Source organism: Cinclus cinclus, chromosome Z (assembly GCF_963662255.1).
Source record: "Cinclus cinclus chromosome Z, bCinCin1.1, whole genome shotgun sequence".
NCBI classification, from domain to species: domain Eukaryota; kingdom Metazoa; phylum Chordata; class Aves; order Passeriformes; family Cinclidae; genus Cinclus; species Cinclus cinclus.
Genome location: NC_085084.1, coordinates 50,587,154 through 50,612,339, shown reverse-complemented (window position 1 = coordinate 50,612,339; position 25,186 = coordinate 50,587,154). Strand labels below are relative to the sequence as shown.

At 36.9% G+C, this 25,186-nt stretch overlaps 1 protein-coding gene across 1 annotated transcript in view; it reads right to left on the bottom strand.

Moving 5' to 3' along the window:
• PRUNE2 (prune homolog 2 with BCH domain) overlaps positions 1 to 25,186 on the bottom strand; it is a 133,158-nt gene that overhangs the window by 72,095 nt on the left and 35,877 nt on the right. The window contains exons 5-6 of the mRNA XM_062513942.1: positions 20,076 to 20,228; positions 17,464 to 17,558 (exon numbers count right to left, since the gene is read on the bottom strand). Of these exons, the coding sequence (XP_062369926.1) occupies positions 17,464 to 17,558; positions 20,076 to 20,228 (248 nt within the window). The remainder of the gene's footprint in view (positions 1 to 17,463; positions 17,559 to 20,075; positions 20,229 to 25,186) is intronic.

The following is a 25,186-nucleotide window of genomic DNA, read 5'->3' as shown; positions in this document are numbered from 1 at the left end:
AGATGACTACTCAAAAGCAACTTTCAGCTCTTCAATATGTACAACACATCTTGCTCTCTGAATAGTTTTCTGTACAATAAATGAGGGGAAGGGAAGGAGAACCAATGCTCTTTAGAGTTTTACTTGTACTTTAACTGTTGAACAGAATAGTATCCAAATATATCATACTATATACATATAGGAATTCTACTTCTTCTTCTGTATAGAATACATACTATTAACTTATTCTTCTGTAAAGTGCATTATATTTCCTTGTACTACTGAACAAATACTGCATTTCTTGCTGACACTGATGAGTGAAATAAGAATTACGTGGATCAGATACTCACAGATGAGAAGATTAAGAGAACACTGATTTTTTGGGCTCAATTCATAAATCATTATGTGATGTGTCAAGATTCATAATGATCCATAAGAACAACATTTCAAAGAACTAGCATGAAAATTGCATAGTACGTGATATTCCTCCAGAGTTGCTATGTAATTCATATATATATATCTACTCCAAATGCTTTGCCTCAATAGTAAAGGATATGTCTATTCTGGAGCAGAAAAACATAATGCACTACTTGCTATAGCCATAATAAACTGGGACCCTTTAAAAGGAACAGACAACTTCAACATTTTTGTAACAGAAACCAAATACATATCCTGCTGCCTCCAACAAGTAAGCTAGCACATATTTCTATGCCTTAGATTTCTGCTAAATCCTGCTCAGTTATTTTTACTGATCAAATTATGCACTATTTATTTTATTATTAGCAACTACTTCTGAGTTGTTCATAGAACTGTCTAGTGAGTGGGAAGTAATCTATCTCTGCTTTCATCGAGTGAATAGATTTAGCTATTTAATTTCATTGGTAGTAAGCACTATTTTAGGAGTGACACAAGGACAGGTTAAGTAATAATCCTGGTAACACTCAAACCTCATCTTCATGGAATTTACAGATGCTGAGTAAACATTTTTTACATTCATCTCAAGTCTTTGCCCTGTGTTCTCACAAAAAAAAAATGCCCTCTTTTATGTATCAATAGAATTTACAGCATCTAGCAACTGCCTGTCCACTTACAAGGTCAGATGCTGATTTCAACTGTACCTCAGAAGATGAGAAAAAATGGCTTAATGTCAGTCACTGGAGACAATTTACATTGGAGAAATAACCAATACCAATGCACTGAAGAGATACTAATCTATCTAACCAAACATCTTTTCAGATAGAATGAACTCCCATGTCTTTCACGCTCCTCCTTTTTATTATTTGAAGAACTGTTTGAATTGATTTACTTCACATACATTAATGGAGAAAATGTTTCTAGAGCAAGATATTTCACCAGAGAATGCAAAACAATGTCTAGAATCCTAATAAATACCGTTATGTCTGAAATGAGTTATCTCAGTAGTGACTTGGGCTCAGATTTATTGTACAGTTCATCAACTTCTCAGCATGCTGGATAATGAATGTTTCATTTACATTGCTAATTGCCAAGCCATGGTTCCTTCAACCTTTAACCCTTACGCTTTATCACATTATCACCATATGTCAATATAATTGCATTCAACATTCCAAACAACTAACTTTTTCATGAGGTCAAGAGATTCTCTTTTTTAAAGCTTTACCAGTGGGATATCTTTAAAACCATCAAGAAAACCAGTAGTATATAGACAGTGGGGAGCTAAGGCAATTTTTTCTTCAGGAAAACTGCTTCCATGTTCTGACCCAAAATAAGTTATTTTCTGTTAAAATCACCATTTGCACACTCTAAATCTGTGAAGAGCTTCAATTTTACAGTCTGTAATTATGAAACACTATTAACTAAGTCCTTATATGAAATATCATCTTAGATAGCTTGTTCTTCCTAATCTGTGGAATTATGCAGTTATTTCCACATCTTGATTTTCATTCTGCATTGTCCCAAAAATTAAAGTATTTTACTGTAAATACCATTCAAGATACTGTCTTAGGCTATGTCGCTGTTATAAAACCATTGCTTACATTTATACTTTCCCTCAATGGAAACTGGGCTGTACCTTACCTCCAGATTATGTTAACTCACTCTGCATCTGAAAATTCTTTTTTTTCCTTGAAATTCATTGACTTTCACCTTTAATACTTCTGTCATCCCTGACACCTTCATTGTCAGTTGCAAAGTTTAAGCCAAATCATACACAGAATAAGATGTTCTGGAAAAAGATTTTACTACTGAGTGTAACTGAATCAGTTTCATAACTTGTATATGGTCCAACTTAAGAGAGAAATGTGTTCCTGGTAGCAGTTACATCAGCAGAGACTCTGGCCCTTCTCCATTTCTTTGTGACAAGAAACTTTGGCAAGGTACCTTCTTAGAACAATTCTGAAATACACAAAGTTAGAAATTTATTTCTCAGTATTTGAGTCAGAAATCTAGATGCACTCTCACAGCCAGAATTAAGCAAACTGCATTCAAATAACGAAAATGGGTAATGAAGATGAGAGTGAACCTAATTAATCTTCCATGTAGCAGAATTTATAGAATTTATACATTACATGGCAGATAGGTCATATGTCTCAGATATATCTGGTATATATGTACATATATACACACAGACATGAAAGGAAGGCATGCAGTGCCACAGATCAGCAGCCCCATCTCTAAGAAAAATACTACAGCATAATCTTGAAGCCCACAAGCTGGTGGAAGCTTCAAGATGGTTTATATCACATTTACACTGTTTTATGTTTTTATGTTCTGTACCCTAGCAGATCACTCCCCTCTACTGCATTTATTTCCTATCTGTTCTTTGACTCTTGGAATGTCCTTTCTGACCAAACATCAAATCCATGAAGGCTCCTATCTGTCAGTTACTTTTATCCTGACTTCTCCTGCAGGAACCTTGCTTGATTCTACACCAAGAGCACTACAAAACAGTAACTGCATTTGAAAATTTTAAAGTATAACAGTTTAAGGCATGAACACTCAGTATATCTTGAGGTTCATATACCACTCCCTTGCAACTTGCATCTATTTAAAAAAAAAAAAAGTTTTAGCACATACAGTTGTTAGCATGACCCTCTTCCCAATCTGTAGATAATCCCTTTCCAAATAATCTGCAGCATCCATCCAGTAAACATCCATGTATTAGTGTTCAACTGATCATGTTCCTGGATGTCACAGAAAAGGACTGCTTCTGCTCCCTGCTAGCTTGGACAAGACATAACCTTCTGATTTACCTACACATAAAACATGAGAAAAGCCTAGAATCAGTATGTTTTCTTCAAAGTGTTTCAATCCATTAAATATATAAAAAAACATTTTATAAAATCAAATTCCATGTTACCACTGAGAAATGAATATTCCCTCATGCACACCAGCTGAGACACAACATAAGTAATTCACTCCTAAATAAGAGGAACTTTTTGCAGTATATGCCAAACAGCATGTTCCTAGGAGATTTAAGTATGTGGTTATTCATTTCCAGCTGCTTCTGTGGAGTCAAACTTTGTTCTTATGTTAACAGGTAACATTATTACCACATTTTGTGAAGGGTAGTGACATCAAGCACAGGTAATCACTGACGGCGCAGAAGGCCATTTGAAAGCTTGTTTTCTTAGTCTTTAATGTGGATTTAAAAATATATAGCCAAATTCTGTGTAACTTTAAGTCTGTTCATAACATGAGCTCATGATGACTGAGTATACAGTACACAAAGGATCACGCATCACTTAATTTACTTTAACTTCCCAACTACTTCCAGCTGACATGAGAAACTAAATTAACATTTTCCTAAAACAGATTAAGGCATACAATCCAGAGTCCCGAACATTCTGAATACCGGTGGCTCCTGACTTCAGCTAACTGATACTTGTAGGAATTTAAATGCATAAGTAGTGAAATTATTGCTTTCAGTGATCTGCTCACCTGGGCATCTTTAAAACCTTACTTTGAGTTTTATAGTTACACTGTATATAGTACTCCAAGTCAACAGTTAGAGAAGCTAAGGTTTGGCTTCTGAGTAAACATTGTTCATACTACAAAACAAAATTCTATTACCTCAGAGGATCTGTCTAAGCATAACTGACTGAAACACTATAAAAAATTAAGCTAATGATACGTACGATATACATGAAGGAAGAATTCATAGTGGATGATAAAACAACTATTACTTTATATTTATTCAGCTATCACTATATACAGATTACTTTGGGGAGAAGACCAGCAAGACTCAACACACTGCAGCAGTATGAAATACCCAAAACCAAATAGAAAAACAAAACTAGTCATTCCAATTAATCCCTATCCATAAGATGGAACAAGGGGAAATCAAATATACTGCACATACTAATATACAAGCCAAATATAAAACCTGGGTCACACTGGCAATCTGTGGTGATGATGTTAAGACAAACATTTTGCAGGATCCAATGAAAAGAGTTTTGCATTTATTTGAACTAAATACCTCCAGGTGTTGTAAATGGAGTATTTTAAGACATGAAAAAAATGTTGCCTGAAGGAAATTTTACCATGATTGCTCAATGTTCAATGTACTTTCTTCTAAATCAGAATCATGAACAGCTCTGAATTATCACAGAATCAAGAATGGCCTGGGTTGGAAAGGACCCTAAAGACCATCTAGTTCCAACCTACCTGCCATGGGCAGAAACACATTTCACTAGACCAGGTTGCTCATAGCCCCATCCAAACAGGCCTTAAACACTTCCAGAAGAGATGGGACATCCATGACTTCCCTGGGGAACATGTTCCAGTGCCTCGTCACCTTCAAAGGAAAAAATTTCTTCGTAGTATCTAACCTGAACCTACTCTTTTTTAGCTTGAAGCAAATATGCTCTTGTAAATACTCTCACTCCATCTTTTTTGTAAGCTCTCTTAGGCTGCAATTGGATCACCCCAAAGCCTTCTCTTCTCCAGGACAGTCCCAATTGTCTCAGCCTTTCCTCATAGGAGAGCTGCTCTATCCCTCTAATAATCTTGTTGACCCTGCTCTGGACTGTCTCCAGCAGGTCCATGTCCTTCCTGTGCTGGGACCCCAGAGCTGGATGCAGCACTGCAGGTGGGGTCTCACCAGAGCAGAGCAGAGAAGAGGGGCAGAATCCCCTCCCTGGCCCTGTTGCCCACTGCTTTGGATACAGCCCAGGATATATTTGGCTTTCTGGGCTGTGAGTGCTCATGGCTGGGTCATGTCCAGCCTCTCCGCCACCAGCAACCCAAGTCCCTCTCAGTTGAATCCACACCTGGAACAGGAATATGCAGGTTTCTTGCTGGAACAGACAGCATTCAAGCAGAAAAGAGAGTATACATTACCAAAGTCTGATCTATAATAAGACAGAGGGCAGGATGCAAACCATTGCATTTTAAAGGCATTTCCTTTTGTAGCTATTTCGTGTTTGCAATTACAATATAAAGTGCATAATGGCAGCCATTTCTAATATTCATAAAAATATATCTTTTTATGCTACGGAGTTTCTTTTGCTCAGATGTAAATCAGATGTAAATATAAACCAGACATTTTTGGGGTATTTTTTAATACTGCAATGCAGACCCACCTGCAGGAAAAAACTTTTTTCTTTGTTGGGCTGGAAGCACAGATTAAAGAGTGGTCACTTGGGTTGCTGACACATACAAGGGCTAGGGTGGACCAAGCTCTAAAGAGTCCTTGAAAGACAGTATTTGCAGTGAAGTCCCTAGAGAAGAAGTGAACCCATAGAGAGAAAGAAAGCATATATACAATCCTAAGAGAAAGCTCTAGGAGCTCACTGGAGAGGGGAGGTTTTCAAAATTTTGATGCTTTGGATTTCCATGGCTGTGGCTGAGAAAAAAAACATAACATTATTTATTTTTTATTTATTTTATACCTCTTTCTGTGCCTGATCCAAATCCTAGCAGGCCCAGAAGATGTACACATTCATTTAGTTGGTAAAACACTTGCAGAGGCCCAGGGAAAAGCAAAAGCACCCCATACCACAGCAAGAAAAGTGATGTTTTCCACCAACTGCCCTTCATGGAGAAAGCACAGCCCTGGGGAAGCTGGCAGCATGCCAGACCAGAGTGAGGAAGGTATAATTTACACACTGCCATGCAAGCTCCAGCAAAGCAGTCTCATGGCAAGAATAGTGCAGCATTTCAGTCTTCACAAACTCCCAGGAGAGTGGGAAATACACACATACTCAACTAAGTGCCACAGCTATATGGTCTGAACATAAATAAATTGATTTCAGTTAAAAAAAAAACTGAATGAAGGGAGGATATGAGTATTTTCACTGCCTTTTTTTTCTGTTCACTCACTGTGTGTTTACCATAAATTAGACCTGCTGAGAATGTAATGCTGAGCAACCCATATGGCAGATACTCAACTGAGAGATGTGAAAGGAAAATAATTTTTTTATTTCTGAATTATATCTAGCCCCTTTATTTAGAAAGTCTTCTTTAACAGCAAATGCTCAGAAGCAACCCATATAACACTGTTTATATTGGCAAAGATAAGGTGACATACCTTTTATATCAAAGCAATATATTTTCCGAAGAATATAGTCCAATGCGTGATGAATGATGACAAAAAAAATTACACTTAAATCAGTGTTCAGTCAAGATTTTTGGTTCTAAAACACAGTTAGAGGTTCTTGACTGGAAAGTCACATTTTTTCAAACTCATCTTCAAACCGTTCTTCCAATGAAACAATCTACAAGTAGTCTAAGTCCATGGTATTCTACCAACTGTAGAGCTGACCTAACAGTTCCCATTCGAGGTACAAAATTCATCTATTCCAATTTCATTCCTTACTAGACTGTGACAAACACTGATGATGAAACAAGCATGCACAAAAAGGGCTGTCAGCCATGAAACCTAAAAAACAATCAAGTTCTGCATGCGGAATCCAGGCACAGAGCTGACCAGATCTCTCTGGCAATCTTGCAGTGGGGAAAATAAAGAAGGATGAACTGAAGATGATTCCTTGTGGACCTCGTTTACTCTTACCTTTCTTCTTCTATAAGTCTATGTCTTCCTTCTATTCTTTACCCACCCCCCCCATAAAGGATGGAGAAAGAATCAAGTTTAAAAAATTCTCTGAAAATGTGATTAAGGGAACAACAACAGCAAGACAGGAAGGATAAAATGCAGCCAAGTTACAATACATTGAGCAGTGACATTTCTCTTCCTGTAGAAAGTGCCAGAACTGGTAATAGATACCAACTGATCCATTTTGTTTGTAAAGGTAGCCTCCAGGGAAGGAGAGATTTGTTCCAAGGGCTTTAGCTATTCATGCAAAGTAGGAAAAAAATCATCTGGCAATGATGATAATTGATAATGATAATTTTTCAGGTTCTCTGTTTCATTTTACTACCAGCTCTACAATCCTGTTTGACCTGAGCCACAGAAAAAAGCAGCCCATATTCAGACATATTAATTCTTTCTCATAGAACTGAGGGACATCCTCCCAAAGTGTGAAAAGGTTGGACATATGTCTCAATTCCCCAGAGCTGTAATGCAAAAACTGTGATTTTTCATATTTGGGGAAGACAAATAGCTGCTACTGTACAGAGCTACTGTGCTCTGGCATAAACTTTGTGGCCACTATAGCATTTTCCTAAACAGCCAGGGATGTGCTTATATTTTTTTTTAGAAGTAAGAATTCTGGAAGGCAGAATACCCAACAGGCATAAGAAATTCTGACCCATTCAGCAGAGATACATGATCGCAGCTGAATAAAGTACCCTATTCTGCTTGGGTCTTGATTTTTTTTTTTTTTTTGTCTAAACAGTAATGAAAACTGTCTGGCTTTGTAGAAAATCCCAAAAATTATGCTACCATGAGAAAAGAAAACCTCTTTATACCTGAATTTTCAGTCAAAGGATGATTTTTTATTAACCACAAATCACAGATAAATAGAAATTGATGAAACTCAAAATACTAAGATTTATTCTTCTAACAAAGTAATTTAAAAAAAAAAAAGTCAGGAAATCAAGAAATGTATAACTTCCTACTCTTGTTTGTTTGTTTTGCTTTGTTTTGTTTTTGGTAATCAATAAATTCAATCTGTACTAAGCAACTTTGGCTAAAGACATGGTTTCATTTAAGAAATGCAGGAATTTCAGGATTAAAATGGTATGTTCATGCACAGAATTTGTTATGGAGAAAATAATAAAGGTCTTTATTATGAAAGCAATGCAAGATTACCCTGAAGGGATTTTCATTTTACATTTTATCAAATCTATATATAAAAAGAAAAATGGTAAAAAAGACATTGCAGTACTCACAACATAGACAGGAGTTCTGAATGTTGGTTCTTCTGGCTCAAAGAGCCTGCAGGTTAAACTAAACATGTATTCATTTAAATACACAAAGTATTTAATGTACCCAAACAATTTATCTATGGAGGTGCAGAAGAAATTATATTTTTTAGGGAATACCATTCATGCAGCAGCTTTATGACAAAAACCACGTTTGGGTGGAGACACATAGAAGCTGTGAATAATTCTGAATACAGAAGTGGCTACCTTTCTGAGAAAATGTTATCTGTCTCCTAGAAAGAGAGAAAGGAAATCTGTGGTCTTTGGTAGAATTTGTATTCCTAGTTACTATGAATCTGAAAACTCAAATAAGGCCTGAAGGCTGCAAACTTTAATTGTTCTGTATTTTTTTAAAAATCTCTCCATTTTAAATAAAATATGTAAAAATGCATTTAAAATTAAACAATCCTTGAAGTTTCCAATTAGACAAAACACTTTACTTAAGTCCTGAGAGTGTGCCCAGTTATGGACACAAAAAAAGGATCTTTCCCATCATCATCTAAACAGAGAACATACGTGCATTGTAAAAATCTTTCAGAGCACCTGACCTGCCTAATTCAAAATTCAAAAAAGTTCCTACATCCTAAAATATCCAATAGTTTCAGGACTGGGCTTCTGATATGCAGTAGAAGGTATAAAATTCAGTGATGTATGACAGAAGCATAGACTACTGTAATGTTTACAAGTGTTAAGCATTCCTTTACATTAGAGTTTAGAAGATGTTTTTGGACATACTTTGCCAAATGGAACAAAAGGAATATTCCAAGGCACATCAGACAAACTTCATGGGATTTCTGCATCAAAATATCACTATTCCAAATAAATATTCAATGATTTTAAAAGTGGAGGGGTTTAAAAATTTTTAAATTAAATACGTAACACTAACACTTGCAGACTCAAAATGTCTTCTTATAGCTAGAGTTATACTGTAATGCTGGATCAACAGTTCAACATTTTAATTGTTTCCCACACAATAGCAAAGAAAAAAACTAAAACCAAATAGTAGAAACATTTTGTATAGTATTCCTATTGTTATCCCTGACTATCATCAGTTCTTATATTCTTAGGCATTACGGCCAGATCTTAAATGTTCACGCTAGGTTTTACACTAATTTTTTTTTTTTTAAGTGCATTAAATTTCATAGAAACAACTCTTTATGCTGAACGTTTCTCAAAACAGCACCTCCCGCTGTCAGTGTCTATGCCCCATAAGCAGCTAAGCTGAGTGCTACTGACAAGAACCAGGAGAGTATACAAATGATAAATTAGTCAGCTTCGTAGAAGTCAGAAACACAGGCCAATAATGATATGGTAGATTATAGCATTTTACTTAGATGAAAGATATTTTACAGCTGTATTTCATCGAGAAACTATCTCAATTTATTTGAACACATTTCATAAATGATAGAAAAGAAAACAGTTTATCTTTTTGAACAATGTGCTTGTGAGCACAAGCACATTTTTACTGTAATGTTAGTAGACTGTTTATGCTCATTCCTTTAATAATTTTCATTTTTGTTTATTAACTTTTGAACCAAGACTGAACTAAAACATTAAAGGCAAAATTGCAAATGATAGCTTGGACCACATTAAACCAGATGTCACACTAATTATAACCAAAGACATCTATCCAATTTATTCAGATTAAAATAAAAATGAAATAAAATGAAATCCTAAAAACATACCACTGAGCACCTGATACCACTGTTTACTGTGTGCATTTTTTAAGTGATCCTGCAAGTACAAAAAATTCTGATGATTCTGGCCTACTATCTGTTATGACAGTACTATAGAATAAAATCATCAAATACACCTTGCAAAAATGACAGTTGAATAAATCAGTGCATGCTGCATTGGGAAGCCAGCATAGTGGTCTTAGCCAGATTTACAAGTTCACATTTTTCTCAAATCTCAAGAACCCATAGTAACATCCTACATGACTTCATGCAGAAGCATCCCACTGAGTGGGGGAACTAGCTCCTATCACCCTCACATCATCCTCTGAAGGGAATCTGATATGAAAACTGTAAGCAGTCCTGCTAATCATTGTAAAAAATGTCATTTTTGCTGCCATTTGATTTCACATACTTAATTAGGAAGCACTTTTTTGAGTCATAGAAAAACAGATTAGAAGATATCTCAAGGATGACCTAGTCTAAACTTTTTTTGGCAAAAGCACTCTAGACAAGGTGGACCAGCACCCTGCCCAGATGAACCTTGAAGTGCCTAATGTTGAGGGATACACCACTTCTCTGGGGATAATTCCAAAACTGATTGTTATCATTGTGAAAAATTTTCCTCTTGTGTCTAATTAGAATCTCCCCAGGAGTAACTTGTATAGCATCATCCTTCATTTTTTCTCCATGTGACTCCTTGTACAAACAGAGTCTCCATCTTTTTTGTAGCCGCTCCTTAAATACTAGAACCTGGTGTTAAGGTCTCACCCAAGCCTTCTTTCCTAACATGTCAGGCTTCCTAGCCCTTTGATCATCTCTGTGGCCCTTCTTTGCACCCTCTCCAGCCTGTCCATGTCTTTTTTGTATAGTGGAGACCAAAGCTGACAGCAGTATTCCAGGTGTGGCCTGACAAACACCGGCAAGAATGGAATAATCTCTGCTGCTGTGCCCCTGTTGATGCAGCCCAAGATCTCACTGGACTCCTTTGCTCCAGCAGCACACTGCTCACTGCTCACTCATATTGAGCTTCTTGCTCACTGGGACTCCCAGGTCCCTTTCCACAGAGCTGCTCCCCAGCCTTGTGCTCCCAGCCTGTGCTGCACTCCTGGATTTGTTTTCTCAGATGGAAGGCCTTACACCTGTCCTTGCTGAAATTCATAAGGTTCTCTGCTTGCTCTTCCAGCCTACACAGGTTTTCCTGCAGCATGGCTCTCTCTTCCAAAGTGTTCACTCGATCCCCAAGTGACTGTAAGCACTCTGGATGACCCTTTATGAAGACATGAAACAGCATCAGGACCAACAGCAATCCCTGGGGGACCCCACTTGTGGCAGGTTGCCAGCTGGAAAAGGTGCCATTTAGCCCACTCTGGGGGCTGCCTGTGGTCAGCTGCCCACCCACTGCCCAGGCAGCTTGTCCAGGCTGTTACATACCAGCTTCACCAGGAGGCTGCAGGAGACCATAGAGAAACCCTTGGAGAAACCCAGGCAGACACCGTCCATGGCTTGTCCCACATCAACCAAGCAGGTTACTTTGCTGCAGAAGGTTTGTCAAACACAATTTGGCCTTGGTGAACCCATGCTTATTTTCCCAGTCACCTGGTTCATCTGACTTGCAATGAATTCTCCCAGAAGAGTTTGTGTCATAACTTTCCTGGGGCCTGTAAGTTCCTAGGTCCTCTTTTAAGCCCTTCTTGTAGATGGGGGTGGCATTGCCATTCTTCTAGTCTTCTGGGATGTCTCTTGATTTCCACTGCTTCTCAAGGATTATGAAGAACAGCCTCAAAATTACCCCAGCCAGTACTCCAATGCTCTTGAGTAGATATTGTAAGGTCCTATCAACTTGCAGGAGCTAAGTTCCTGTAACAGCCCACACAGCAACTTTTCCTTCACTGACAGTGGGTCTGTTTGCATCAACACAGACTTTTGCTTCAAGTGTCTGAGGCCCAATTGTGCTGGTGACAACAGAGGTCAAAGAAGTGTTGAGAACTGCATTTTCAGGTCTGTTGGTGACTAATTCACTTCTCCCATTTAACACTGGGCCAGTAGTTTCCTCTTGTTCCTACGTCTTGTCTGTATACTCGAAGACCCCTTTTGTGTAGTTTCTGACATATCTTGCTAATTTTAATTCAAGTTGAGTCTTTGCTTTTCTAATGGTATCTCATGTTGGCAATGTTCTGGCAATGTTCTTGTGGTTCTCAACAGATTTGTAATTCCTTTTCCATCTCTCGTGTGCTTCTCTTTTGGTCTTGAACAGACTCTCAAGCTCAAAGTTAAATCAAGAGGATCTCATGTTCCACCTACTTCCCTTCCCTTTGAATAGGATGAACTGGTTTTGTGCTTTCATGATAGCAATCTTGAAAAACTCACAGCAGTCACTAGCTCCTTTATTCTCCAAGGAAGCTTTCCTTCCAGCTGAGCTCTGAGCAAGCTGAAGCTTGCTCTTCTAAAATCTAAAACCCCTGCCTTAGTACTACTTCAGAGCGCACAGCCAGATCCAAACTCTGCAATATTGCTTGGAGATGACCCTTTTAACCTTGACCCAGAGGCACTTGATAGAGCTTTTATAGTCACTGCAGCTGACCTCTATACCTCTGAGGTTCTCCATAATTTTGAGAGCAAGTGCCCCTCCTCTTCTTCCCTCTCTTTACAAAACAGCCTCTAGCCATCCATCATATTCCACTCGTGGGAGTTTTCCTATCATGTTTCAGTTACTCCTATGATACCCTAACTTTCAAATTCCCAGTATTTATTCTCCAGGCTCTGCACACTTTTATAAATACACATGACGAGCCAGGTCTTGTTCTTACCTTGGGAGGCAGTTAAGGAACAGTTGTCACTGGTCTGATTAGCTTGGCTTATTTCCCAATTGGCAACCACTTAAACCCATCACTTGAACTGTTCTCCCCACCAGATTTTTGACATATCTTTAGAGAAAAGTCACTACAGGGAATTCAGCTTCCATGTCTAACTTCTCCACACCTTGGATTGTACTCATTACAACAGGGGTACTTGGGCTGATCTGAGGAATCAGCTGGACAGCTATTGTCCTCTAGAAGACAGCAGTATGATGTTTAAGCATGAGTATGGTATTTACATTAATGTACGCGGCTGCATTCCTCAGTCATATAAGGTTATGACTTTAGCCTTTTAATACTTTGGAAATAGCAAATGAAAGTAAGCTTAAGCTTCATGTACTATATATGTTATAAATTTTCCTAAGGCAGATATCACACACTGACATTTTAAAACCTTAATTAAGGTTGATTTATTTACAAATAGTATGCTTTCAACTCTCAGAAATGATGTATTTAATGCTTTATTTTTAAACACAATTAAAAAATAATATATAAATATATACATACTGCAAATGTAATACAGATAACAAATTCATTTAAGCCCATTTATGCACATTAGTGACACACCATGTGGCAGAAAGACTAGGACTACAAGAAGACCCCGTGGCGATTTATTTTATATTAAATCCCTAATGGCCTCTTCTCATCTTTGCAAAAATATGCACAAAAGTCCAGACTATGCAGCCATTGAAATGAATGGTTATTTATTTGCTAAACGAGAACCCTATGTTTAATGTTCCTTAGACATAAGGTAGTCTGCAAAAGTCGCATTCCTACAGCTCTATACATCATTTATTTTACATACCCTAACTTCTCACAACAGGCATCAGAAAAATACTTTTGAACCACATTGCTGTTGTAAGTTGCTGAGAATTTTGTTTCCAATTCCATTACTGGAAGATTAAATGTTAACATGTTTGCTTGGGGTTTGCTTCTTGTTTTGTTTTTTGCATTAAAAACAAATTCATGGACCAATCTGCCATTTAAAATACATTTATATTTATATTGAGATAAAAAAAGTTCCCAAATACACAATATATATACATAATCATTATAGACAGACAGCAGAAGTTCAAATCTTGAAAGACACAAGTTGTATTCTCACTTATTCGGGGTGTAATGGTCTACCAAGCACATTTGACATGCTTCAGCTAAGACAGAAGTTCTTGATTTGCTCTGCATAAGTATGAAAAATATTACTTTTCAAAATGCAGAAATAAAATTGTCCAAATTAGTGAAACTGTATTATTTCTTACTAATATTACAATATATCTTTAAAATTAAACAGTATCTCCAACTTAAGACTTATTTTTTCATAGGAAGGTGATAAACTGTGCACCCCAAGACTTCTATATTTCTTAAATTAATTGTTGCTGGAATTGCCACTGTAAGTTCCTCTGAGGCATAAAAGCCACAAAAGGGAAAGCTGTTACAAGAGACAGTCCTTCCTGTTACCTTCCTGTCCTTCCTGGTACCATCTCTAATTCATTTGGACGATGGAAGCTGCTTAAGGACCATCAAGCTTCCCATGGCAGCATGAATTTTCAGGACACTTTCTTGAGGAAACTACACTGGTGACAGCAGCCTCCAGTGAGGCTCTGACAAGTTCTCTACACCTTTAGCAGTGGCATACAACCTCTACAAAACATGGAAACTGTCTTTATGAAGTATGCGGATGCCATGGCCAGAGGCACGAACCTCAACAGACCTTCAGAACACAATCCTTTGCCTGCCACAGTCAGTAGCAGACCATCAGAGAACTTGTTTTTAATTGACTGACCTGCTTCCTCAGGTGGTAAATGATTTTCTATAATTGTAAGTTCTGTGAGTAGTTAGAATAAATTTTCATGAACCAACAGTTGAAAGACTTTGTACAACAAGCATATTATTGATCTATGTTATAATGAGCCATTTCAATTGAACTGAATATTCATGAAACCTGGATTGTTCTTCCAGTACTCTATATTTTAAAAAGCAGAGAACAGAGTTTGCTTTACAACAGAATTATTCATTTCATAGGAAAAAAAATTACTTTCCCAGAAAGTCACATTCAGAAGACATTTCTCATTTTCAAGAGAACTCCAGCAGAGAAGCAGCAAAAGATACTCTAAGGGTATAACAAAATGTAAGAGAAATTAACTGTAACACATGCACTGAATTTTGCCACAATATCTTATGAATAATCATCATTATGACTTGGAGAAACTTTGCAGTGAAGGCAACAAAAGTAACTGCGATCTGGGCAGTGTCACTTTTATTTTGTCATTCTCTTCAATAATAGAGTGGTTATGTATGTAAAATTCAATCAGCATGCACTCTGACAGCCAGTCACTGGTGACACAGGTCTGATTTCAACTTACAGCTTTAATGCCACCTAAATCCAAGAAGGCCAGATCCAAAGGTGGTTATCTCAAGAAATGCAAAGCTGCATACGGACTCTTAAGAGAAACCTAAACACATTCACACAAAATGACTGCCCTACAGAAAGCACTTTAATGGTAGATATTTTTGCATATTTATTGATTATTAAGAAAAAAAAAGGTGGCCTTGTGATACTTCTGAAGAAGCAAAACCACAAACACACTAGAGATTTAAAACCTGTAGCCAAGCCTGTTCTTCATGTTTCCTTAATATTTAATCTGGTAATGCCTCTGGAGCACTTTGACAATGAACAACAAACTAACATTATTATTGCTGAGAAAATCATTAATTCATTGAAGTCTCTGTATTCTGAGTTCATAACTCAGAATTCTAAACTGAATAAACAGGTCTGGACAGTTTTGTCATTAATGTTCTTATATGTACTTTACTTCTGATACAGGGTGAAGTAACTACATGTGTTCCCTATCATTAATAAAACTGAGTAAGAAACCATCTTTCACTAGCCAAGCACCAAAAATGAGGGTTCAGGAAACATTTCAACAGAGTAGTAATGCAGCAAATGCAAAATTCATCTGGATCTCAGTAACTTTGTAAACATTGTATCTAGGGGGAAAAAAAAGCAGTTACACCCCAGAAAAGTTAGTCCTTTCTGGTACAAACTATTCACAGCAGATCGACAGACAGGAAAGAGCAAAGGAAGGTGCCTGTGACTTCCAGAAAGAAATCCCCTCTGAAATACTAGTAATAAAATTACTTAACAGCCTGGGACTAAAAATCATCTAACATCAGTAAAATTGGTTCAGTTTGTTCTTACAGGCAAATGAATCTCTATGAATGACCACTGGCTATGTAAGAAAAACAATTATGAAACATTTACTGCTTGACCACCAGATCTTAACACGTCTTGGCCAAGATAAATCAGCATCACATGTTACACTTCACTGAAAAAAAGGCTGAAAATTTGCCTACTTTGAGAACTAGGAACACTACTCTTGACAAAGTGAAATTGTGAGATCCAGCCAAAAGGAAGACAAGTTCTGCATTACAATTAACTTGAGCACATTAAGTTGCAAAGATGAGGTCAGACAGATTTACCTGGAGCTTAGACCTGTGGAGCACAAGATCTGTATTCCACATAATTATTAAACATGATTTAACACAAAATAAACAAAGAGGAAATGTACTGCTAAAGTTCCTAATTAGCTGCTAACTCTGTCCACCATTAACTGAAACTGACAGAGTAAAATAATCAAAACAAAAGAAGATGAGGATTTTATTAACAACTTTATAAAATCCCATTTTTTTCTTTTGGGGATTTGTCTTACAATACTCTTTCCCCATCCCCTTTCTGCCCAGCCTCAGCATAATTTTTAGGATCAAATTATGGTTCTTAAAGCAGTGCTGTTTTGGTGGTAAAGACTGTTTAATATGGAAACAACTAATTATAAATTAATAGATTTGACTTCATTTCTTGAAGCTTTGCTACCCAATTTGCTTTATATATTTTAGTACACAAGCACAAATCTATGGATAATTATTAGGTGGAATGTAACAAAAACTTCAACCAGAGAAGCATCATATTTTTTATAAAATGTATCATAAGACACATATTGTAAGAAATCTCTTAGGATGTACAAGGCAAGAACTATCAGAGATTACTTTTTAGTAGCATTTGGTGTAAAAAAAAAGTTTTGATTTAGTGCAAAAGTAGATAAAATTTTTGTCTACATTTCAAATATTTTTTTACAGGTGACTTTCATGCAAATGGAGAGACTGAAAAATACAAATATATCCTATATAAATATGTTTTTTCTATTGATATTTTCTTCAGACCACTTAGATTTTATTACTAATCAATATGCAAGTATGCAACCTTAAATCAGAAGTAATAGTGTCATGTCATATTTATTCACTGATACAAGCATTCATATTTTTAAAATAATATTTTTATATAATATCCAGCAGCATGTAACTCTCCTTAAGACCAAGGTAGAAAGCTCACACTTTCAATTCATCCAAAGGTTCCAATTTGTTTACACCATCATTTTTAACACACAGTGGTACAATCTAAAGGGAGGGAATAATCATAATATTGTAATAATGTGAGTTAACAAATAGCTACTACTTCTGTTGAAGTTAATTAAATCACTGAAAATTCAGCTCATACTGAAAGAAAATATTGAGAAAATAACTTGTTCACAATCTGTTTTCCAGAACTATCTCCATATGCAATAAGACTGTTAAACATGTTTTAAGTTTCCTCTTACCTCCAGTGTCATGTACACAGTGCTAATTGCTACTTTGATTTCTCCATCTGAAATCTCCTTGAGATCCTTGAGCATAACCTCCTCAATACTCACAGCTGTTTAAGAAAAGAAACAATTTTCCATATATACAATTATATACGGCTGACGCATCATCATAAATAAAAAACACAGATTAGACCTTAATGCTGAACCATCTTTCTGTATTTCATTACATCACATGAGAAAATTAAAACTAACTTTAATATTCCAATGCCTAATTCTTCTAGAGGGATATTTTTCTTAAGAAAGGAAGAGGTTTGAGGGAGGATACACCCAAACAACAAGTATGAAGATTAAGTCCCCTGCAATACCTGTGTTCCTGTGTGAACACTGAATTTTTTAAGTGAATATAATTCCAGTTGATGATAAATGTATAGCTAGACAATTTCTATGGTCTAATATGAAATCACAAATATAAAATTACTTCTGAAGTAAGTAATATTTTGAAGTGCACCTGCGGACTACCATGGTGTTTATGAAATATTCAAAAGCAAAGCACTTAAGATATTCTGTAAACACAGTCATTCAACCTTTCTGACCTTCTTCACAAATTGATAATGCCAATGGGTTTTTCTTATGTACATCAAATTATTCATGAACTAAGTATATGTTTATGTACCACGGAAACATTATCATCAGAAACAATGGCATAGAACAGAAATTACAGCCAGACACCTTGGTATACTTAAGCAAAATGCATTGAAAATCCAGGTGACTAAGTTTCCCTCATTGGACATGTTTGTCTAAAATACTGTAAAGATTCTCAAAACAAATTCATTTTGCAGAGGAACATAACTTAATCACAACTGCAACACAGATTTGATAGCTAAATGCCTGTGTAAAGAATGCGGCAAGACACTTATAGCAGTGCAGGGCAATAACTAAAATGTCCACCAACATTTAAGGCATAACAATTTAACATACACTATGTGTTTGTAAAAATGATTTTCCAAAGGGAAACAAATACAAACTTGAGTCAAAGAAATTAATCCTTTCATTACTGCTCCTGTACAGAGTCCAGCTACTGCAGTCAATCTAATGACAAGATGAACATTTACGCATCTGTCATTTTAAAAAATTTGTATATAACCTATAGACTTTCTGGGGGGCTGCAACCTATTGTGACTCAAACAAAAAATTAATTCAGACTAATAAATCATCATTTCTGCCAGAAACTGAGATTTTTTTGAGCTGAATTATCCCAACATTGCCTCAAATAACAGGTAAATAAAGTAAAATACTCAACAGAGGTTACATCCTTCAAGGGGCTCCTGAAACTCAGCAGCATCCCACTAAAAGAGTTGTCACATGCAATATATGCATATGCCATGTGAATAAATGGTAAATATGTGCCTTGTAATACACAGAAAACAGAAGATATAATTAAAAAAAAAATAAAAAAAAGACTGTGCCCTCCCCATGCTTCATGTATTTAACATGACATATATAAATTACTGGAAATCAGTACCATGCAGACTAAAGCCACTACATATACTTGTCTAAGTTTTGCATTTGATATTACAGAAAACTTCATCACAAACAGTACCAAACCATTTTCCCTGGCAGCTGGCCAAACTAAGAACTGACTTCCATAAAAGACACTTTCACTGCCACTTTCCAATCTAGACTGCATACAGTTCATTCCTGAACTGTGACTACTTGAGTGGAAGAACTTAAGAGAATTAACGTCAATGTTTATAGACCTGAACTAAATTACCTTGTAATGTCACTGAAAGAAAGGGCAAAGGAAGCAGCACCTCAAATTCTGTCCTTATCTAACAGATAGGGCAGCTGTCTCAGGCTGATGGTCTGAATTTTGATGACTACTTTCTGCACATGGGCAGATAGAGGATAACAAAATGACCCTGAGTCTGCACAGGGCTTACTTGATATATCTAATAGAGAAACATCTCTAGGAATTTAATACTCACTCTTTGCTAAGAACTTGGCAGCAAATGCCACTAAAAAAATGTAGGTCTTATTGCAACAATTTTCTTCAGGCTTTCACAGCATCTCTTCAAAAGCCTACTACTAAATTTTGGGTTCAAACATTGCTACTTTATATCACTAAATAGAATATTTCTATTTGGTATTTCTATCAGAAGAAAGGAAAATAATTGTAACTTTCCCAGTGCTTTCTTAATCTGAGTCTGATGTCAAATTCACTTCACCTGTACACAGCCCTTAGTAAATCTGGGTCATAAAACAAAATCTACTTCCACACCACATAGGCGATTTCTGCCCATGGACTGACACCTTTGTATGTTCATGTGAATCAATATAAATTCTTGATAAGCATACACTTGTAAAAATAATATATAAAATAAATTCTTAACTTTATCTGTAATAACAGTACAAGATTATTTATGAGCTAAGTAGATTTCCTCAAAAGAAATCACAATTCCATGACTTAGAATGTAAGCAACTTAATTTAAAATTTATACACAACATTTAACTGTGAATGAAGACAGCATGCTGCACCTATTTTCACCACACAAAATAAAACAATATTCTGATACAGTTACACAAGTAAATTTGTAATGGATCTGAAAAACGGATGGAAGCTGCACTACCTTGGGTGTTAAACTGAGTCTCCTGGAGGACAGAGATAATTTCCTCTCGTGGGGGAAGATCTGGGAACTTTTCCTCCAAGACTGACAGCACTTTCTCCTGCTGCTCTGTCATTCTGTTAGCTTCCAAAGACATGCACTTGAAGAGAATGCTCCCTGAAACATTGAAGGACAAAAAGTCAGTGTCTCCTACCAAAGAGGTAGTAGAGAAGCAAGAAGTTTTACTGTATTGCATCCAAACCCCTTCCTCCTTGGAGGCTGTTTCCACTGAGAGTTCAGTGAATTCACACAGAAACAGCCCCCTAACATGAAGCTCCTAAATCAGAACTGGCTGCCTCTTCAGTGCCTCTGCTACAGCCATCTGTCTGGTCCCAGTGCTGCCATGGTGTGCAGCATGCTTCAGTACGCTACCACAGCCGTGCAGCACAGCCAGCAGCAGCCCATGGCACACCACCCTATATTCTCCTCTCTCCAGGCTTCAGGCCAAGTGCTGGTGTGTTTAGAAACATAAATCGACACCGTCAACCTTCCTTCTGCGGACATGTCAGCGAACTCCTACAATGGATGTAAGGAAGAAATACTTTACTGTGAGGATGGTGAGCTATCAGAACAGGCTGCCCAGAGAATATGGGGATGCCCATCCCTGGAAGTGTTCAAGGCCAGGTTGGATAGGCTCTGAGCAACCTGGACCAGTGAAAGGCATCCTTGTCCATGGCAGTGGTGTTTGAACTAAATTATCTTAAAGTCATAGGTCACCATGGTGTAACTGACTCTGGCTAATTCTTGTCAACGGATGCACCAAAACATACCAATTCAGACATTCAAAAGTTTAAAATTTAAGAGAAACAGAACCCAGGAAATAACTCCATAGTGATTGGAATTGTCTTACAATACAGAAGTGAGTGTGATGCCTTTTTAGACAACTACATGCTGCACATTAAGTCACCCCTTTCACCCTGGGGACTGGAATTCCATTTATCAGTATACCCAAAAATAATGTTTGCTTCCAATCACTCACAGTAAATTCAGGATAATAAAATCTTATACTCCAGCCTTGAAATTATTTATTACTCTACTGCACACAAGAATTTCAAACAAATGTATGATTTCATTGCATCATGTTGGGTCAGTGAGCAACAGAGTGCAGTAAGTATAATAAATGAGTAAGATACTTACAGTAAAACAAAATGTTTAGGCTTTAGCACAGAGCAAAAAAGAGTAAATGACAAACCTTGACACTGCCACTCTCAATCTCAACAAATATCTACTTTCACTTTCCAAATACCTGCTATATATTCATTTTCCTTTTCTCATACATCATCGCATGAAGTAACAAATAGCATTTCTTCAAAATTCACAAACCACTTGCAACACAAAATAATTGTGCTGTGCTAAGTAAACACATCCTTATTAAACAAATCCTATGTGGATTAAATGCTTAACAAGCCAAAAGCTGCTCCCTATTAGATACTAATTTCTGGAATTAAATACAAATACGTGAATTTCATTCTGTGTTTCTATTACAGATACTGTAACTGCCAATATTCTTTTAATTCTCAGCAGCTTTTTACATCACCTTTTTCAATCACCTTAAAACAATGCTCCTGCTCTGTTTGGTAATATTAAAAATACTCAATAAACACAGACTGCATGAAAATCATGTACAGTGATCCAGACTGATAAATCTAAATTTAGAAATTTAATGTAATAGGCAGATTTCAGATTTCTACAGGTAAATAACTGAAAAGTAAAGTGCCCAGATATTTATACCCATTATCAAGGACTGGTTTTCAGTGCCTCTAACAGGAAGAAAGTTTCTCAACCAGCAGCCCCCATGATAATTCATATAAAAATATTCCTTTGTTGTTCAAGTCCATAGTAGGTGACAGTGCTTGTGCTACATATATACTCTTGAGATATATTTTATAACTTGGAAACAGTGGTAACCAGAATGAGTGACCCCAAAACATGCTCTCAGTCAGCACAGACCTGCATTTGGATAAATGGCAACTCGGGGACCAGGCTGCATGAAGTATTTTAGCAACAGCAATTTTCTGCTTTTTTCTTTTTTCATCCAGAAACAGAAAGGGAAATTGCTCATGGACACAAAAAGGAAATGGGAACTACAGCAGAAAGTGCTGGATCTACAACGTGTGCTCAAATTCATCACACCTTGTGGAAGGAGGCTGCAGTATATCACATAAAGCCCTCCAGCAGCATTAGGATGAGTTAGGCAGTCTGTCCATTTGCACAGAACCTCAGATACACAATGGATGAAAATTTTACCACAGCTGTGTGCGCTTCAGGGAATGGAACATTCGGGTAAGACCAAGAATAGAAAACCTTAATATAAACATACAGGAAAATGCCAAAGACCAAGAGGTGTGAGCTGTTTATCCACCCAAGCTCACCAGCTTAGAAGTCAACATGATATAACCTGCACTCACAAGGCAGACACCTTACAAAATGTTCCTAAAAGGCTCTTTTTCTGTCACTAGTCACACCAACACTGTAGTGCTTGCAACTGATAACTGTTCTACTGGGATGAAAGCTAGAAAAGGATCATTCTCAATCTACTAGGGTGTCAGCAAGCCCTAAGATCAACATTTACTTGTCCTTTAACACTATGATCCATCTTCAGTACTGTCCCCATCACCAGGAAAAAAAGGCACACTTCTCCCTCAGGCTTCCTCAGCATGCCTGTGGGAGTTAAGATTACAGGTAGTTTAGAAAAGAGTTCACTTAAGTTACTTTTGCTTGACCAAAGGTCAGTAGATCATTTAGTCATGTGCTATCTTATAAACACCTGCTGTAAAAGCAATACATGGTCTCAGAAACCTCCTGCAGATTTACTCAATGCTGGTGCGACTCCCCCAGGGTTTCTGAAAGCATAATGGTGGCTGCTGTCTGCTTACAAGCAGGAAAAAAATATATAATAGGCAATAGAAGACTCAATATTATTTCTTGTGTACATCACACTTTACTACTTTTTTTTCTGAAGAGGTCACTAGAAAATAGGCTAAGGCTCTTAAAAATGTGCATTTTATTCTTTTTTTGCAAAGCAGTTTGGAAGCAAAGCATTAGTTTTGCCAAAAGCAATTGCTGTGCATTAATATTAAACATGATCTAATGAAGGCAGAAGTCGTTTTGGGAAAACATTAAGAACAGCACAACCATCTCCTGAATTATAAGTTTATGGCTAAGAGAAACATTACAATGAAAATATAGGCATTTCTCCTGTCCAGGTTTTGTTGCATAACCTGTAAAAGGACAGGGAAAAGGGGAAAACCAACAGTCCTTTATGGAAAATACTCCTTATGCACTCCACTCTTTCCCCCCCCACCCCCCCCAAAAAAAAACCCCTGCAGACCAAAACTGTAAACATATCCAAGTATGCAATCTTTATTGTAATTAACAGGAAATGCAGTGAAGCTGGAATGAAACATAACTGGGGAAAACAGCACTGCCTCTAAAAAAAAAAAACCTGCTTCCATATATTAAAAAGAAGTGGCAGTCCAAGCAAGGGCAGTGTTTGGTGCAGGTCAAAATGACCCTTTCTTCCTGGCATATATATTAACGATGTATCAATGCAGGAGCATGTGAATCATCTGATCAATATATGAGACAAAAAAAAAAAAATACTGGTATAATTCCCAAAGTCCACAAAAGGGCATTTCTTAACATTTGTCTGGGTGGCTAGAATAACAAACTAATCTTCTCTACTGAAAGTCAAGAGTGCACCAAAAGGGCATGAAAAGACCTCAACTATGCAGCTCATCATGAGCAAAAGCAGATTCACATTAAAAAAATTGCTGATGCTGTTGCTGGAAATCTGTCTATATTTACATGTTGTGGTTTGCACCTTGTGGCATCCTTCAAGGCCTTATACAAATAAACATAAGGAGGCATTTTTAAGAGTGCATTGACCCAAGATACCTGACAGTGAGTGCTTGGAATAACATCGTTGCCAGCTGGCTGCAACAGAGAATGTAATGATTCAGCAGTTTAATGGATCTTGAGTTTGGCAATAGTCCTCTTATAAACATCTCTTGGGAAATAAAATAATACAGGCCCAGGACTCTGGCAGGTTCTGTAATTGTTTGCTTCTGGCACAAATCCAGAGACAGCACAAGCTCTAACTTAAGGCAAATATGGCTGCACAGCACTGATTCTCCAAGCAGGCTCTACTCAAAAGCCCAAGGGTAGAATCAGCTTGTATAATGTCTCATAAGGAGGCAAAGATATCAGAAAAGCATTCACCTTAAAAAAAAAGGAAAAAAAAAATCTTTAAATATAAAAATGCCTAAATCAATACTACTCAGTTCCACAGGAAATGTCTTGTCTCTTGACATTTTTTTTTTTAAACATAGACAAGCAGGGAACATTTGATCAGAGGTGAAATTTATATATAAACATCTGCTTTTTTATTAAAATTTGAAAATTGCTAACAAACTTTAAAAAAAAAGTTTCAAAAACAGTCAACAAATGATGTTGATGTGGTCTTGGCCACCACATGATAATCATTAAAACATGAGATTTTTCTTTTATCTTAAAAGTCTCCCAGCAAAATTCTTGCTGGAAAGTCAGAAAATGAAAGAGGGCCTCTCAGCTCAGAGACTCAGATAACAGCATCTCTCAGCATTTTTACGAAAATAAAAACCTGTTTCTTAGCACTCTGACTTCTACTTCGACCTTCTGTTCCAAACTTCACCTGAAATTTAGACAAACTAACCATATACAGATTTACATTGGAAGAACATAGCAAAATGTGAAAAAAACAGTAGAGCCTTTTTGCAGCCTCTGTGGCTGTGAAGTGGCCTGAGAGGTGACAACCTGCAAGCCACTACATAACTCATTTGTCAGCTGTGGGAATGAAACAGCCATCCCTCCTTTCATGATGCATGGTCCCTTTGTTCCCTATGCTGTGGTCAGATGAATTTAAGAAGCTAAACCTCATGATAAAAGACCATAATAAATACAGAGAAACACAAAACCTAGACCTGGCAGGCTGTATTTAAGCTTCTATTTTCAGACTGTTTTAGTTTGATCTGCCATTTACATATATTAGTACCTATGACTCTTAAAATCTTTTTTAAATTGATCTCATCAAAACC